General features: G+C 44.5%; 1 protein-coding gene across 1 annotated transcript in view; it reads right to left on the reverse strand.

The window, feature by feature from the left end:
• Positions 1 to 18,441, reverse strand: part of LOC147684242 (putative cation-transporting ATPase 13A4) — a 249,194-nt gene that overhangs the window by 12,025 nt on the left and 218,728 nt on the right. Inside the window, exons 25-28 of the mRNA XM_086944644.1 lie at positions 16,632 to 16,704; positions 6,169 to 6,343; positions 4,949 to 5,100; positions 380 to 468 (exon numbers count right to left, since the gene is read on the reverse strand). Of these exons, the coding sequence (XP_086800770.1) occupies positions 380 to 468; positions 4,949 to 5,100; positions 6,169 to 6,343; positions 16,632 to 16,704 (489 nt within the window). The remainder of the gene's footprint in view (positions 1 to 379; positions 469 to 4,948; positions 5,101 to 6,168; positions 6,344 to 16,631; positions 16,705 to 18,441) is intronic.

Consider the following 18,441-nt stretch of genomic DNA (forward strand, 5'->3'; position numbering starts at 1 on the left):
GGAGAAACACAAAATCGATGGAGTTCGGCCTGGGTATATTGGCCAGAAGTAGAAATTCCAGCTCTCCATTATCCTCACACTTGAATCTGGCCAACTAACAATCGGGATCTTAATCCTGTACTATTTACCAAATGAATAGTAGAGCAACAGAGTCTGAGCACACAGCAAGAGACTCCTTCCGCTCACTTGAATGCAGACCCATTGGTTTGCCCCTGGTCATGTCTTCGGCCAAAGTGTCTGAATGTCTTCTTCGTGTGTCGCGTAAGACCCTACTTGTTGGCAATTCTTCGGTCTTTAAAGATGGTAAATAGTGCAATAATAACAAACTGAATGAGGAATTCAAAACAGCAAATTATTTGTGATTTGAGAAATATTGTACCTCCATTCCCATGTAAACTGTTTCGATGTCCACAAAAATCAGGAAAATGCAAATTCCAGTTAAGGCAATCACCAGGATTGTGAATAAATCTAAAATAACAAAAAACAAGCATGCATCTCAGAAACTGTCAGACAAAAGAATTAAAAACATATGTTTCCTGCAAAAAACACATTCATAAAAGAATGGTCATTTTGCTGCTCCTTATGGGAGAATTTGGAGCACATTTGGAGCACATTGCTAACTGATATGTACCGAAAAGTATTGACAATTTGTTCCTAGTCTAGAATTGCTCTTAATGTTTACAAAATATCATGACAAGGCAAGTATGGTCTAGAAGGTGGAAGCTGTCACTGAGAAACACAACATCCCAAATGTTGGTCTGTTTGGCCATTGGTACCTAAAGGAAGCAAGTGCCTCATGGACATTAGGGCTCTTGGAGGACACATTGGGGTAGAGGTCTTTGTCTTTTCTGGCGTTTCAAGGCTTTGAATAACAGACACATGTTTAACCACAATCCATTACTTGATGGGAAGCCAACGTGTGGATGACCAGATCTTCGTTAGACGATCCGACCACTGTGTTTTGAACCAATCGGGGCTGGTGCACTGAGCCTTCTGGAAGTTCAGGGTCGGAGGCACTACATGAATCATGTTGGGATGAGCGCAAAGTATCTGGTGTGAAAAGCTGAAAGGATGGACTTTCCATTTCAACGTACAAAGCTGAAAAGAGTAAAAGCTGACTAAAGCAATGATTGAGGTGGAGGAGTAGCTTATATTTCTCCTCATGTTTTCCTCTTTCTATACGTGCTTCATTCTTCGGTACGCATAGAAAGCCACCAATTATGTTTTTGTGACGGAAGGTGTCCCTTCCTACACAAAAACAATCATCCCCACAACGTAGGCATACTTGCAACATGACGCAAGGGTGCCTGCGCTGGAGCACGGCTGCTGTCTGTGCACCAGTGCAGAGGAGGACAGGAATGCGCTGTATCTTGTTGATACAGCGCATTCCTGCCATTTACTTTCGACACACGGCAGTGCAGCAGGAAGGCCCGCTCAGCTGCTGTGAGTCAAAAGCTTGTAAATGTGGTCCTTAGTCTCTGTGTGTGACCTGTGCTCCATTGCGGTTGGCCTCAAACCTTACTCTTGCCCTGGTCTAGCATGAAGAGTTGCCTGCAGTTGGCGTTTTGCTTTTTTTAGCACTATGTTTCACTAAAAAAAATGGTATCTCCGGGTACTCTTATTTTATTTCGGTGTCATTTTCTTAATTAAACTGGTCTCGATTTTTGTAACTTAAAGTGGGGTTTTAATTGTGTTTTATTTTCAACAATTTTGCATTTCCAAATTCTTTGAATATATGTGAGAAAGTACCATTTTTCTTGCATTGGTATGCCCCCACTTTTTCTGATTGCTGATGTGCTTTGACTGAGTGTGCCCTGGGCTCCTGCCAACTAGGTACTCAGGGCCTGTGTTCCTGCCCTAAAAACTGTGTCACAACTAAAACCCAATTGGCATCTCTGGCCACCTGTCAGCCCCTAGTAAATGGTACCCTTGGTACCCAGGGCATGGTGACCAGAGAAGACCCCTGAGGGCTGCAGCACTTATTGTGCCACCTTCAGGGGCCCTGTACCCTGACACCCACACACTGCCTTTGCAGGCTGAGTTCCTAAGTACAGAACCAAACCAAGAGTTGACATGGCACACATCCCTGTGTGCCATGCCCACAGAACCTACTGCCATGGCATACTTCAGTCACCCCCCTAGCTGGGTGCCCTATGCCAGAGGTGTGGGCACAGGTGCATGTGCCCCTACAGTCCCCAGGGCCATTCCTGGGCATTGTAAGTGCAGTGATGCTATTAAGAGTATATGGTGTTGGGAGGTCGTCATTACGAACTCCACAGCACCATAATGGGTACACTGAAGACTTGCAAGTTTGGTACCAAACGTCTTAGCACATTAAACCCGTGCCAGTGTGGGGTTTAATGTAAAATGCACCAGAGGGCATCTTAGAGATGCCCCCTGAAAACCTAACTTACAATCCACGTCTGGGCTGAGTAGCTGCAGAGGCTGCCACGCAGCAGACATGTTGCTGGACCCCTGGGTAGGAGAGCCCCTGTTCTCCTGGGCCTGCAACAAAGCACATCCTGGGTGAGGTGCTGGGTCTCCTCCGCCAGGATGGGCAGGGGGAAGCTTCAAAGGCATGCCGCCTCTGTGAGCTTCTCCAGACCATTTGCTGCACCCAGCAACCAGCCCCCACCCGCCCTGACACCCATTCTGGCGGGAAGACTGGTGGGAAAAACTACATCAGGAAGGGGGGTATGCCAGCCTATGCCAACCCCACCCCTCAGGTGGGGGAGACGAGGTGAAGCATGACCCCGGTCTCCGGCCATCTTGAAGATGGGGACCCCTGCCTAACCACAGCTAGGCTCCTTCCCCCCTCCCACAGGGGAGGAGCAGGCTAGTGGGTGTACCCACTCCAGGACAGGGACCCATTGGGCCCTGTCCTTGCCCTACCTGTAACGCCCCTAAATTCAGTATTTAGGGGCTCCCTGAACCTTCCTTCCTCAGATCCCGATAAGCAAAGAATACAGAAGATCAAGAAGAAGAAGACCCGCCGTTCAGCTGCTAACAACCGGATGACAACAAATGACTTGGCACCAGCCCTACCGGGCTGTTGATCCTGGAACCTGCTCCTGCCTAAATCCCGGCGACTCCTGCGGAGAGCAACCTTGGGACACGCAAAGGACCTGCCTGCCTTGACCCTCCTAAAGATTGGGTCCCCCATCAGCAGAGGCTCTGCTGCAACAACCCCCCTTGTGCCAGCCAGGAAGCTCCGAACCAGCCCACTCTGCACCCGCCGAGCCCGGGCCGGGCCCAAACGAACCAGGACCACAAGGACCTACCACGAGGACATCCCCCCGGTGATTGGGACCCTAAGTCCAGTGACCCTCCTTGACGAACCAGACAACGCCTGCAGACTCAGAACCAGGGGCCACCCCAACCGCAAACAGCCTAGGGTAAGCTTTGCCGACACCCAAAGACACCCCTGCACCCTGCACCGTGCAGCTCCCTGTGCCTCTATTTGGGGTACCTACCTGTACTCCAAGATCCCAACTTACTTCCCGAAGTGCTGGTCACCCCTGGAGAGTCTCCGTCCCGAGCCTGCAGCCTTTGTTCCCTTTTGACCTTTCTCATTGGATAACATTGAGCGCCCGACGGCTCAAAAGCACCCTGCACCCAGCCGCACGAGTGCCGCTGGCTGTGCCACCTTTGCCCTATCCCACTTCCCCCTTTGCCCTGAGAAAGTGACCAGGAGCTCAGCTCCCACAGCCGCGTGGCCTGCTAGCCAGCAGCCACCAACTGGAGGCCCCCTTTTCCTCATTGGATAACATTGGGTGTAACTACCTCTGCACACGGCCGCCCCTGTGCCGCTGGGGGTGAACCAACTGTACTTACCCGACCCTGGGGGACCCCTGAGTCTATGCCCAGAACACTAACTTCACCAGCCTAGTACTCACCTGGAAACCGGTAACTCACTTACCTGCCATTGGATAACATTGACTGGTTTGACTCGAAAAATCTTCCAAGTGTGAAGTTTTTGAAACTAAAAATATTCATAGAAAATCACCCGAATTCCGAACTTCGAAGTACTCACCTGTGATCAGGGGAGGAGCCAGTACTGTACCTTGTAGCCCAGTACTGAATCACTAAAGTAATCTTTACTGGGTATACTGGTAACCTGTATTTTCTCCATAGGAATCCATTGTCTGCTTTTCTATGAAATTTCTTCTGTCTACTTTTGAAAACTTGAAATATTCTTTAAAAATCATACGAAATATTGAAACGCAATTACTTACCTGTTTTAAGTTGAGACCCCAGTGCTGGCCCTAGGAGACCAGTACTGGATTACAAAAGTAACGAGATCCTACTTTACCTGCAACCTGAATTTTCTCCCATTGGATAACATTGCCAGATTTCCTTTGAAAAGTTTCTAAGTGTGAACTTTTAAAACAGCTTTATATTCCTGAAAATTCACTACAGTAACTAAATTGGTTTTACTAAATTGATTTCAGCTTAGACCCCAGGACTGAATCTAGGATCTAGTCCTGGAACTATCAAAATAATCTACAAAGTAATCAACTGTACTTATATGATGAAAACCCATTGCATTCAATGCTATAGCTTGTTTAGAACTGTGTTGCCCACTGCAACCCTTGTATCTACTGTGTTCATAAAGTTTATTGCCTCTTTGAAAAGTAATTACATGAGAGTACTCCTCTCGAGAAAAGTATATTTTTATGCCTGTTGGTTCTAAAAATAAAACAACTATATCTTTTGATATAAAAACAATTGGCCTGGAGTTCAGTCCTTGAGTGTGTGAAATCCTTTGCTGACTGAGTGTGTACAACAAATGCTTTACACTGTCCTCTGGTACTGCCTTACTGCTCGACCAAGCTACCACTTTGGAGAGTAAGGTCATATCTGACTTTAACCTCTGTTATACCTCTGGGGCCTCTCACAGTAAGAGCACATCAATAGTTCTCATACAGCACTTAGCACGTGTACTTACAATTTGTATACAGAGGCCGTCTGAAGGGCCGCCCTTTCGCGAAAACGAACGCTGCAATAATTTGATTCCCCTCACACAGTGGAAATAAGGTGGTGCTTTCAAAGCTCTGAGACAGTGTTGCATTCAGAGGCTGGCTTCCTGTTGGACAAGCACTATCATGGAAAAAGAATAATAACATTAGATCCTTCACCTACGTACAAGAGAAGCGGGCACCCCGAAAGGGGAAAAATCAGCAAATTCGATCAAGTAAACCTTGCACATGCAACATACAAAAGCTAGTAAAACTACTCAGAGTGTTATTGAGGAACTTGGACTTGAGATATTACAACAATTCAGACCACAAAAGACATCTAAAGAAAGGAGCGGACAATGAAAATAGCATCAAGGAAAGGCTCAAAGCTGGAGGTCAGGGTCCTGATTGGTGGTTTAGGGTGACTCGGTCCTTTCAACAGAACCTTGGGTCTGCCTCATGCAAGCTTCACCTGTGAGTTCACTGCATCCCTAGGGCTAAAATAATGTCTTTATAATAAAACTTTGTGATTATTACCCTCACACATGAGTTCAACACTCTCAGGTATGAAAGTCTCCTTCATAAAATAATGCGTATTTCAATAAACGTTTTGTGGCTAGTAAAAAATATGCTGTAACTCACAGTTAAGGGAATTTGTTTAGATCTGCATGTCAGGATATCCCAGGAAATTTGAGTGTTTGTCAACAAGTTGGATAACAGTAGGAGATTTGTATGTTGTTGCATTGGCGCGTGCACACAAACATGCTTCCCCAGCTCTGTAGTGATCACATTGCATTGCTTCTTGCAGAAGAAGAGAGAGCTAGGGTCATCTGCTAGAGCAGGTACGGTGGTCCATCTGCAAGGAATGGACTTTCCACAAAGGTGTTTATGGATCACTCGAAGTGATTGACCTCAAGATTCTCAACATTGTATTCTGGACGTTTGTACTTAGCGGCTGCAGCACACTACCGGAAGGGCACGATGTAATATCCTCTTTATAGGACCTAGAGACCAATGAGACGGAAGAACTGGAATCCTTGAGGACACCGAGAACCTCATTCCAACTTTTTAGACTGATTTTCACCCCTTCGGTTATGATCTGTCATTTCCAGGCTGCGAAGAGCCAGACTGCTGCATTAAGCATTAAAAAAGAAAAAACAACCCAATGCATGTCTTGTACAACACAAAAAATGCTGCAGGGGGAGATTACCTGTTGATATCGACTTTATCATACCATGACTGCTCCTGGACGGCCACAAAGCCAACGATCTGCACGATGAAGGTAAACAGCACGTTGAAGCACATCGACAGGACCAAGGGGGGCGACATCAGTTGGTTCGGTGGTCTGTAGGGAGCCAACTTTGGGTTCGCCCCATTCAGGCTTACTACAAGAAAAAACATGAATGAACTCCTGGAATCATCAGCACAAAGAACTGCAATTTCTCGGTTGTTGCATCTTAACCCTGTCCAAAGTCCTACTGTACAAATCAGTTCCTTAGGGGCATATTAGCAAGGGCGATATAGCTGCTTTAGCTGGACTTTTTTCCGCTAAAGCGGGGATATTTTTATTGCCCTATTAGCAAGGTGTCGCTAACAACAGTTAGCGACAGCTTGTATGCGATAGCGACCGGTTTGGGGCCCACTTTGCATGTCAGCGATATTTATTGCTAATGACATGCAAAGTGGGCGTACCCAACCTGTTAGTGACTGAAAGCAGTTGCTAACACAGCTATCGCCTATTAGCAAGGCAGGGGAAGCGATAAAAAAACTTGCGCTAAGTGCGATTATCGCCAAAACCTAATGCCTGCTCAGAGCACTTCTTAACCTGTATATTCAATGGGAGGTGGATATTCAGGTTAAGTCCACATTAGTGATGATGCCTGAATATCGCTGGATTTCCAGCGATATTCACGCATTGAGCCACTATCGCCGGATATTTTATCGCTCTGGAGATACACGTTGCTAATAGCACGTTATCTCTGCGATAATATCCGGCGATAGAAAAAAATTTGCTAAGCACATTTAGCGCTAATTATCGCTATTTGTTGCTAATATGCCCCTTAGTGTTCAAAATATTGTTGATTCAGCCATGGTCTGATCCAAAAATGATTCTTTTTTTTCTCAAAAAAATTGAGAGCCTCACTCTGGATTTTGAAAAAGCGACTGAGAATATGTAATTTGTTTTGCTTTAAAAAAAAAAATGTTTTTGAAGAGCGCTGTAGTACACCCATGTCAAAATATTCCAGTGCAACCCATATCTGGGACCAGTATACTTCTGAGTACTGTGGCCTAAGGTATGTCTGTACTTTTCCACTTCCCCAAAAAAACTGCCCCAGTGAGTGGTAAATCTGTCAGCTGGTTTGGTCCTGCTGCCGAGAGGATGGCATTGCCGCCAGTGTTTCACAGGCGGTGTTAACGATGGCAGACATCAGGGTGTCTCTGTCAGCACACAACATTATAGACAACTTTACAATTGGGCGCTAGAGCCACTGCCATGAAGAGGGTTATGAGATTACTCCATGTCCTCACGACACCATGGGGCATATTTACAAGCCACAATGCCACTTTCAGTGACGTTGTGATCGCGATCATGGCCTCGACTTATTTACAAGGCAGCGTGAAGCCACTTAACATGGCTTCACGCCGCCTTGTAAATAAGGCACCCTTTCCCGCTGTATTTAGCATGAAAGGGGCGGGCAATGGGTCTTACGGTGGGCGTTCCACCACAACACCCATTGATTCTGACGCTGCCTCTTATTTACAAGGGAGGCGTAAATAGGAGGCAGCGCCAAAATTAAGACCAGGGAAAACTTGGTCTTAACCCATTAGCCAAGGCCGGTATTTCAGGGCAGTGCGGTGGTTTGAACGAGTGGGTGGGGCCGCATCGGCCGTTGGAAGTTCGCAGCACCAGCGAGGTAGTGCTCACAACGGCCGACGGCAGCAGGGAAGGGGTTAAACAAGCAAAATGAGGAGAAATGCTTTATTTCTCCTCATTTTTGCACTTCCCATGTGTGTTGCCTTGTGCAGAACATATAGAAACAACAAAAGGCCTTGGATTGTGTGTGTGCAGGGAGGTCCCCCTACCGGCACATAAACAATAATTTAAAAAAAAATGCTGTTTTGCAACTTCTATGTGAGCTGCATTAAGCAGCAGACAAAGAAGTTACAAAACGGCATTTAAAGAGTGTTTATGTACAGGAAGTGGGGCCTTCCTGCCTATAAACAATCCTCCCCTCAACACAGGCTCAAGGGTGCCGTCATTGGTGCTAGGCAGCTGAACTCAGCGCCAGCTCTAGGGGAAGCGCAGGGCTGCACCACATTCTTGTAAATATGGTGCAGCCCTTCTTTTTCTGAATGGAAAAGTGTGACGTTAGAAATGTTTGCGTAACGCCATGCTTCTCCATTCTGTTGTAAATATGCCCCCCAGTGTTGCAATACAGTAACAGCCCACTGCCTCTCTCAGAACCCAGCCCCCTATCCCTCATCAGGCTCTGACTGTTTCTTTGCCTTCCACCAGTTTTAAATAATTACCTCATGCTTACCAATTTCAGAATGATTATCCTCATTAACCCTTTGGCTGCTCGATTAATATACATCATGAAAGGGTGTCTCTAGATGCCCTATAACAGAAGGATGGATGGATGGATGGGTGGGTAGATAGGTAGATAGGTAGATAGATAGATAGATAGATAGATAGATAGACAGACAGATAGACAGATAGACAGATAGACAGATAGACAGATAGACAGATAGACAGATAGACAGATAGATAGATAGATAGATAGATAGATAGATAGATAGATAGATAGATAGATAGATAGATAGATAGATAGATAGATAGATAGATAGATAGATAGATAGATAGATAGATAGATAGATAGATAGATAGATAGATGACTGGGTGGGTGGATGGATGGGTGGATGGATGGATTGGTGGGTAGATAGATAGATAGATAGATAGATAGATAGATAGATAGATAGATAGATAGATAGATAGATAGATAGATAGATAGATAGATAGATAGATAGATAGATAGATAGATAGATAGATAGATAGATAGATAGATAGATAGATAGATAGATAGATAGATAGATAGAGATAGACAGCTAGATAGATAATTCACCAGTTCAAGTTATCTCAAGTAACTACAACTCATGCCCTAAAGTAACTGTAACCTGCACCCCTGCTATGCAGTTGTTTCTCATGAATACTTTCACAACACATGCTACAGTGATATTATCAATGATGTTTTAGATGATGTCATGAGTGTAGGAATGTGTGGGGTAATTAGCAGTGCATGGCGAGGGAGCAATTTCACCTAACTATAACATTACTTTAACCTTTGTTTTTTAAGTGAATTTCTAGAGTTGTTTTTTAACATACAGTAATATTTAATTACCATTCTTAAATCCAACCACCCGACCCCCCCCCCCCCCCACTGCGCACAGCCTGGCGGCCCGCATGCGGCTAACCCCACGCTGCGCACAGCCTGGCAGCCCGCATGCGGCCGACCCCACGCTGCGCACAGCCTGGCAGCCCGCATGCGGCCAACCCCACGCTGCGCACAGCCTGGCAGCCCGCATGCGGCCAACCCCACGCTGCGCACAGCCTGGCAGCCCGCATGCGGCCGACCCTACGCTGCGCACACCCTGGCAGCCCGCATGCGGCCAACCCCACGCTGCGCAAAGCCTTTGGCAGAATCAACAGAATCGTCTCAACATGACAATTTCTACTGAACATGGAAGACTGCGACATCAGGTACTAACCTATGTACATGTGCTTCTTTTGCTTCAGAAGATGGACTACCTGTAAAGCTTTCACCACCGCATGAAAGCTGCAGGTAGCATAATCTTTAGCAACTTCAGACCTTGGTTATTTTATGTGAATAGTTTATTTTTTGACAAGTGTTGCATAGAGTGTACACTGTTCTTAGTAGGTTTTTAATACTCTTTGGTGTATTTCTCATGAGAGTTTCACCTTCTGCAAACCTTGTGGTACAGTGTAAACTCTCTCCACTTTGTAAACACTGTTTACAGTACCCAGTTTTCTGCTCATATCAACTTCATTTTTCATTGTAGGTTCTGCGACTGGGAAGTGCTTGATACAGTTAAAGGTTTTCAGTAGTAGGACATAGATTTAGGAACATATGTTGAGTGTCTAGAGGAGCTTGGTTTTCTCTGGCCATTTGTATACATATTGAACATTGTGTGCAATGGGGGTTTCCCAGATATATGTGGTTGGTTTTTAATATGAACTGGCCTACCTGTGAAGTGTATGGTATCGGGTCAATGTGTCACATAGTACATGGTTGCTACATCTAAAGGAGTTGTGTCTGTGGTGGCATTAAAGATGCTTTATATTATTCCGAGACATTTTGTATGTACTTTAAGGCCTCTAATGCCATGCTCGTTTATAGAGTAGTGTGTACAAAAGAAGCTTGGATTCTTTAAAGATAGTATTAGGTATGTAATAAATGATGTCATAAAACATGTAACTAATGATGCAATATGTAAGGTCAGAAGCCGTGCATGTCTGGTTAGATCTTCTAACTCTAACTGGTGAATTTCTGTTTTTGTTTAGTTAAACACGTTGATCTTGACACTGACATATTCTCCTACCTATAACATTACTTTAACCTTTTTTAAGGGGATATATATATATATATATATATATATATATATATATATATATATATATATATATATATATATATATATATATATATATATATATATATATATATATATATATATATATATATATATATATATATATATGTGTATATATATATATATATATAACTCCAATGCTCACCTTCACAGTAAAAAGTAAGCGGGACACATGCTCCGGGATAGGCAGAGGGTTTATTGGAACAAAACAGAGCCCAGTCTTTTGCAGTCCATGAAACGCTGTAGTGATGGGCAGACGCGTTTCTGGCCGGTTTGGCCGTCTTCAGTGCCAGTCTCACAGGCTGCTGGAAATCTCCCGGATGAAGCGGAGGCCACTCCCTTTGAAGTCGTCACTCTGCTCCTCCTCTCAACTGCAGGTGTGCGCTAACTGCATACATCAGCAAACAAACTTTTGAGTGAGTACAGAAAGTGCTATATGCGGCGCCCCCCCCAAGCTGAAGTAATTGCCACTGAGCGGTAATCTTTTGCAATGGGGAGAGAGGAGGCGGCAAGTTGCTGCCTGACTAAGGGATAGGACGGAGGTCGGAACGGGATTTCCTCACCTGAGTGCGCTATGGATGCACATTGATCACCGCCGAACACTAGGGACATCTCAGGATGTTTGGTATTCACATTACTTAATGGGATACCTCGATGAACTATGCTGACCATCATGCAGTTCACTCAGAGTTGGAAACAGTTAGCGCACACCTGCAGTTGAGAGGAGGAGCAGAGTGACGACTTCAAAGGGAGTGGCCTCCGCTTCATCCGGGAGATTTCCAGCAGCCTGTGAGACTGGCACTGAAGACGGCCAAACCGGCCAGAAACGCGTCTGCCCATCACTACAGCGTTTCATGGACTGCAAAAGACTGGGCTCTGTTTTGTTCCAATAAACCCTCTCCCTATCCCGGAGCATGTGTCCCGCTTACTTTTTACTGTGAAGGTGAGCATTGGAGTTGTATCTATGTCCGGATTGCTGAGACCGGCTGGGACACGCCCTCTCGTTCAGGAGCACCGCATACATCAGCAAACAAACTTTGGAGTGAGTACAGAAAGTGCTATATGCGGCGCCCCCCCAAGCTGAAGTAATTGCCACTGAGCGGTAATCTTTTGCAATGGGGAGAGAGGAGGCGGCAAGTTGCTGCCTGACTAAGGGATAGGACGGAGGTCGGAATGGGATTTCCTCACCTGAGTGCGCTATGGATGCACATTGATCACCGCCGAACACTAGGGACATCTCAGGATGTTTGGTATTCATATATATATATATATATATATATATATATATAAATATATGTATATATATATTTATTTATTTTTTTCTCAAACAATCGCCAAAGCTTCTCAAGATGCACCCGACAGTGCGTCTGCCATTCGGCATCACCGTTCAGCCCGCCCCAGCCATCCAAGTTCGTTGTGCTGCCTGACGCGTTTCTGTGCCCAATGTACCACTTCATCAGAGGCATTTCTCATGTACGCATTGGAGCGCTCTTTGTACTGCATGCTGATTGGTTGAAAAACCCCTTTGGGTTCAACCGCGTATTCGATTTCTTCATACAGCATGCTGGGATGTGTAGTCACATCAAGCTTTTATTAAACGCCTATAGTAGAATCCAATGCGAACAGATTTAAGAGAGTCAGTTAGAATCCTAATAGGATCTGGATGTGATGGGAGCAGGCACTTTTCATCAAGACGCACTGTGCTGGACGCCGGAGCCGGAATGTTCCTCTCCCTCGGCCTCTCATTCCTTCGAGATGGTGCATCTTGCATGGGACGGCACCCCTGTCATAATTTTCTCAAACAATCGCTGAAGCTTCTCAAGATGCACTCGACAGTGCGTCTGCCATTCGGCATCACGGTTCAGCCTGCCCCAGCCATCCAAGTTCGTTGTGCACAGTGCGTCTTGATGAAAAGTGCCTGCTCCCATCACATCCAGATCCTACTAAGGATTGTAACTGACTCTCTTAAATCTGTTCGCATTGGAACCTACTATAGGCGTTTAAGAAAAGATCGATATGACTAGACATCCCAGCATGCTGTATGACGAAATTGAATACGTAGTTGAATCCAATGGGGTTTTTCAACCAATCAGCATGCAGTACAAAGAGCACTCCAATGTGTATGTACAGGAGAAATTCCTCTGATGAAGTGGTACGTTGGCCACAGAAACGCGTCAGGCAGCACAATGAACTTGGATGGCTAGGGAGAGCTGAACCGTGATGCCGAATGGCAGGCGCAATGTCGAGTGCATCTTGAGAAGCTTTGGCGATTGTTTGAGAATAAAAAAAAAAAAATATATATATATATATATATATATGTATATATATATATGTATATATATATATATATATATATATATATATATATATATATATATATATATATATATATATATATATATATATATATACCTATATAAATAAATAGATATATAGATATGTCGCTTAGCTTTCCAGTTTTGTTTTCAAACATAAAAAACAGCCCCAACACCACTTTAACCTTTGTTGTTGTCAGTAAATTCTTTTTTTTAAATCATATACCACATTCAAGAGGTTTCTGCACACAACCTGCTGCAGTTTGTCAACCCCCCCACTAACCTTGACCTTTGGCCTTCATGAATCATCACTGTGTTCTCTTGATATGCCAAATTATATGCAGGTCAGTAAAGGGGGGGAAATCTAAGTAGGGATTACCAAATCCCTCAGATGGTAATAACTTTGGTGCCTTATTCCAGATCTGCATGAAATCAGTAGGCTTTTCTTTTGATATATTGAGTTTCATGTGAACCCATCAAGATGGGGAAGAATAATATATTAAGGACGAAATATGTTAATTGGCAAATAATTTTAGCGCTGATTAAAGAATCTGCATAATACGCTGCTGACTGCAACCCCAATGAGTGTGGCCTTCAAACATGTGTAGCTTGGTTTGGCCGGAGGGCCTGGCCTATTGTCTGGTAGGATATGTTATTCATAGATCCTGCTCTGATTTAGTGGGCTGTAGACTATATTTTTGGTGCTAAAAGTTGAAATGGACAGCAGGAGCTAAAGTCTTTTGGTCCAATGGGGCTTTTGATTTTTAAAAATAGATCCAGAGAAAATAGGAAACTGAAGTTTGAGGACTGTCCACATACTAACGGTCCAATTACCTCTATCTTTAAACCTTGTCAAGCCACCGACACAATATTGTAATGCTAATTTCGTGAAAACTACTGCACAATTTACTCCAAACCGAGCAACAGCCCTTGCCAGAGTACATGTTTAGTTTAATTCCAAGATTGTGGACATTTACCTCAGGGTATCTTTCTCTTGAGGAAACAAAAGGTTCCTATCGAAGAGAACATTGGAACTGCTGCTTTTTGACCATCCATTTTTCTTTAGTTTTTTACGTTTTTTCATATTTTCCATAACATCAATTTGATTTGACTCATAACATTTTACATCTTTTCAGATTCCATAGAATTACTGGCATATATTTCAATAATTTTCAGCACAGCAAATTTAGAACAGTTTGCCATGGAGGGCCAGCACTCATATCATCTATTCTCCCCCACACCCCCACCCCGGCTTTCCTCTCCGCCCATGTCCCTCTTGATGCTCTCATATGCACTACTCCCTCCCTCTTCGGCTGAGAACTACGTACTACACAGCTCTCTCCATTACGTAAGGTCTGCCCGCAGGCCGCCTTCCTTATGTGTTAATTTCATGCGAGTTTCCTCAGCTAAGACCACCCCGTTAAGTGTATCCCTCTTGATGAATTTGCACAAAACTCAAAATTGTTGTACCTGCAAAGTGTTGTGCAAATCAATGATTTCTTGAGTTGCCTTTTAAATCTGCATTACCTTCTTGGATCTGCACACACCAGAGATGAATGCACAATGACTACAGTGCCTCCCAAAGTCCATGCAGATTCCTAACAAAACACCAAGGGGCAGATTTACAAGCCCCTTGGGACACTTTTGTCACTTTTGTGATGCAACTGTGGCGTAAGAAATGCGGCAAATATACAATGTGACGCATCTAGGGAGAGGCCTTATGTTGTAAAGCCCTGTGTCATATTATACCTGTGTCAGGTATAATGTATGCAGGGTAGGTGTTCCCACACAGGAAATCCTCGTAAAAGTGACGCAGCAAAATGTACAAGATTTTACTGCGTGACTTTTAGGACGCTATTGCGTCAAAACCTTACGCCTGCTTGAAGCAGGTATGAAGTGTGACACAGTGTATTGGGAATAGGCCTCAACACGAATTGCTGGAGTTGCGTTGTGCTTGCAACACGACTCCAGCAATGCGTGACTTTTCCGCCAACAGATGAGTCAGAATTTCTGACACATCAGTCAATCCTTGCGCCATAGTGCGCCGTATTGTAAATACAGTGCATATATGGTGGCACAAGGGTTTTTCACGCAGACGCAGGGAAACTGATGCATCTATACAAATGCGTCCGTTTCTTGTATATCTGCCCTCAAGTTTATTACCATATGAAAGTGGTTTTGACTCCCTTTCAACTAGGATCGAGAAGAAATGTGCCATACCCACAGAAGATTAAACATGCCAAATTTCATGCAGACTCATCATATGACGCCATAGATGAGTGCGCATGAATTAGCAAATAAACACACTTTAACGCCCGCTTTTAAAAGTGCCTCTCTTGACAAATCTATCCGAATTTAAAAATAAAAAGAGTAACCTAAACATGCTAAGCATCTGCTAAATTTGATGCAAACTCGCATTTTTATAGAGCACTTGTAGGAATTGAAGAGGTTAATTTATAGAGATAGCTTGACAGTGCTAAAGTTATGGACAAATAAAAAATGTAGGGGCATATTATCAACTGGGAGCGATAAATATCGCTAAGCGCGCTTATTGCGAATATAGCTATCGCTGGAATTGATCGCTGAGACATCGCGTTATTATCGACGGGTATCTCCAATGTGATAAAAATTCCAGCGAAAGTGGCGAAATGCTGGATTATCTCTGGTAATCCAGCGATAATATTTCTGCGATAGGAAATAGCTTGGTGATAAGCCAGGGTGGATTTAGCCGGACAATCCACCTCCCATAGGGTAATGCTGCTAAGGCAGATATTTTCTGATGTTAGATTCCTGCATAAATGGGGATTTAGCACGAATTCTATTTTTGCTAGGCAACTATGGGGCATCGTTTGAAATAGTGCGAAGCTGCGTTATCGATGTTTTCTCATGCTGTGAATGTGAGACACACCTACCTTGCATCTCATTAGCGATGAGATGCAAGCCGTTGGTGAAACGGGTGCTACAACAAGGGAACACGCGCTGAATCCTGTTAGCGTGTCCTCGTTGATTTTGTGATAGAATTATCGACGCTTTTCGGACGAAAACGGCTGCTAAAGCGGCGATAATTCTCTTGATTATATGCCCCGAAGCTTTACAACTGTCAAGATAGCTCTATAAATCATCCTCTTCAATCCCTACAAGTTCTATAAAAAAATTTAATTTTTTGAGCACACATAGAAAGAGGAAAAAGCTTCTTGTGGTTGTTTTTGTCAGGAAGGTTTCCCTTCAAGGTGTGCGCAAGCAAGGAATAGACTTTGTTTGGATTTTTTCTTAGGCGAAGTGTCTAGCTCCTTTCTGGGAGACAGACGGGCACATCTCAGGGTCACAGAGTAACACATCAGTGCCCCAGCAAGGGACCATATTTGCATGTGGGCACCGTGAGCCCATAGAAAACCCATAAATGCCTTGCACCCTCCAAAGGGGCGGAGAACTCTGCGTATAAAAAGATGAACCTGCCCTGTCTATTTATTTGCAGAGTTCTCCGCCCCGACTGCGCACTCTCCGCAGTAGAAAACTTACTATTTACTCGGAGTTTGTGAATAGCAATACAATTGTAAACTTTCACAAAAGAGTAAGTGTACCTATGTGAATCAGGGCCTAAGTGTAGTAGTGATGCCACAAAGTGTTATTTTGGACACACATCACAGGAGTACATTTGAATTCACGTAAGCACAGTGAAGACTCGTACTTGTTAAGCAGACCACGGTTGAGATTGCCACATCCAGGATGAGGTACTGACGCTTTCCAAGGATTCCCAGGTGCTGAAAGAGAGAGAGCAGAAAACAAACAATTAGTAGCCTTTGGTTGTGTTGTGAATGTAAAGCTACATATAGAGCACTCGGTGACATGAGAGAGTACATTCAAAACTCAGATTACCAATTCAGAACTTAGCGTTTTATCCTGATTTGACTTAAACTCACAAAAAAGGTGTACATCTGAGCTGTGAAAAAATAGAAAACCAAATAAGCAGCTAATTTATTCCACAGGTTATATTCCACAGGCCTGTAGGTCATGTGTCCACAAATGGGATGGGTTGTACAATGCAAAGCAGGACAAGGCAATGGAGGCAGCTGAGAACAGAGCATCACAATGGGGCACTCCCAGATGTGCTGCTCAAGCAGCCTTTAAGCACTACTGTGTGTTCAGAATAGTATATTGTAATTTTTCATACTTGGAAAGTTTATTTTCAACAAAGCACTTAAAAAGTATCATCTTCTTCTGCGGAAATTCTAAAGTAAGGAATATACAACTTGCGCCTCTGCTTCCTGGTCATACGGTCAGCTCAGCGGGGTCCCAGTGGTCAGGGCACATGTGCTGAGGGTCCTGTGCCCAAAGGATCCATTGTACCCACCACCCCTCAGCAAGGGACCTCGAGATCCAGCCCAAAGATAGCGTTGGTCTCCCTTGGACAAGTCTACGTTGGTTGAGAAGCTTCACGTGTGCCTCTAGAATAACGTAACAATGATACCTCGCGGCTCCCACTCTTTCTGTCAGCACCAGAATCCTGTTCACCACAAGTAACAGCGTGTGCCACCGGCAGCAAGGAGGCAATCCAGCGCCCCGATCCTCGGATCCATGTTGACGAAAGCTACTGGAGATGCTGATTGGTCAACGCTCTCGATCCCTATTTTGTTTGAGTGTAAATCAGTCTTCACTGGTCCTTTTTGCAGCTCTTGACCTGCACAGACATATTGTCCTCACCCTGTAAATCTCCCTCTGGATTCTTTCAACTATAAGACAATTCTCCTGCGTGGTCATGATCCAGACCTTCACTTGTTTCTAACGATCATACGCGTCTTGCATTCCACAATGGTAACCAGAAGACATCTTCCTCTGTCTTGGTCTCCAATAGCTACCTCACCACGCGCTTCATTTCTTAGGTTCTCATTGGATCATACAAATACCTGATCTCTATGTTGTGATCTCATGTGTGCAAAAACCACTACACAAGAGTTCTTTCACTTAGACATCATTTACTTTGACAGCAAACCCTATAAAACCTGATCAAGACATGCCAAGCCTCATTTCAACAGCACCAGGCAAGAGAGCCATCTGCCCATCACAAGGCACAGTCCATGATACCCATCTGGTATTCTGACTGGACCACTACTGTCTAGATCTCGCGACTGGTTACATGGCACGCCCCAAACCATCAGGCACCCTCCACCCCACAGCCATTTCAGTACCCAATTTACCCACTTCAAACTCAGGTTTCCCATTACTTTACTTCTCCAGCCCCCCCCCCCCCCCCCCCCCCCCCACCACCACCAGACGCCAGACGCTCAGCCTCAGCCACCGGGCAGTGCTATGTGGACATATAAATGACTGCAAGTATTGACAAATGTGTGTAAAGAACTCTGTGCATGAGTGTCTCACTATTCAGCAATTGTAAACCATCAATTCATTTCCCCCTTTATCACCCCAACCACCCAAATGTACCTTCTCGAGGCACTGTACCACTTTTTAAGAGGAGGGAATGCATGACCCTTCTTTGCAAT

The sequence above is a fragment of the Lissotriton vulgaris genome, chromosome 11 (genome assembly GCF_964263255.1).
Source record: "Lissotriton vulgaris chromosome 11, aLisVul1.2, whole genome shotgun sequence".
NCBI lineage: Eukaryota > Metazoa > Chordata > Amphibia > Caudata > Salamandridae > Lissotriton > Lissotriton vulgaris.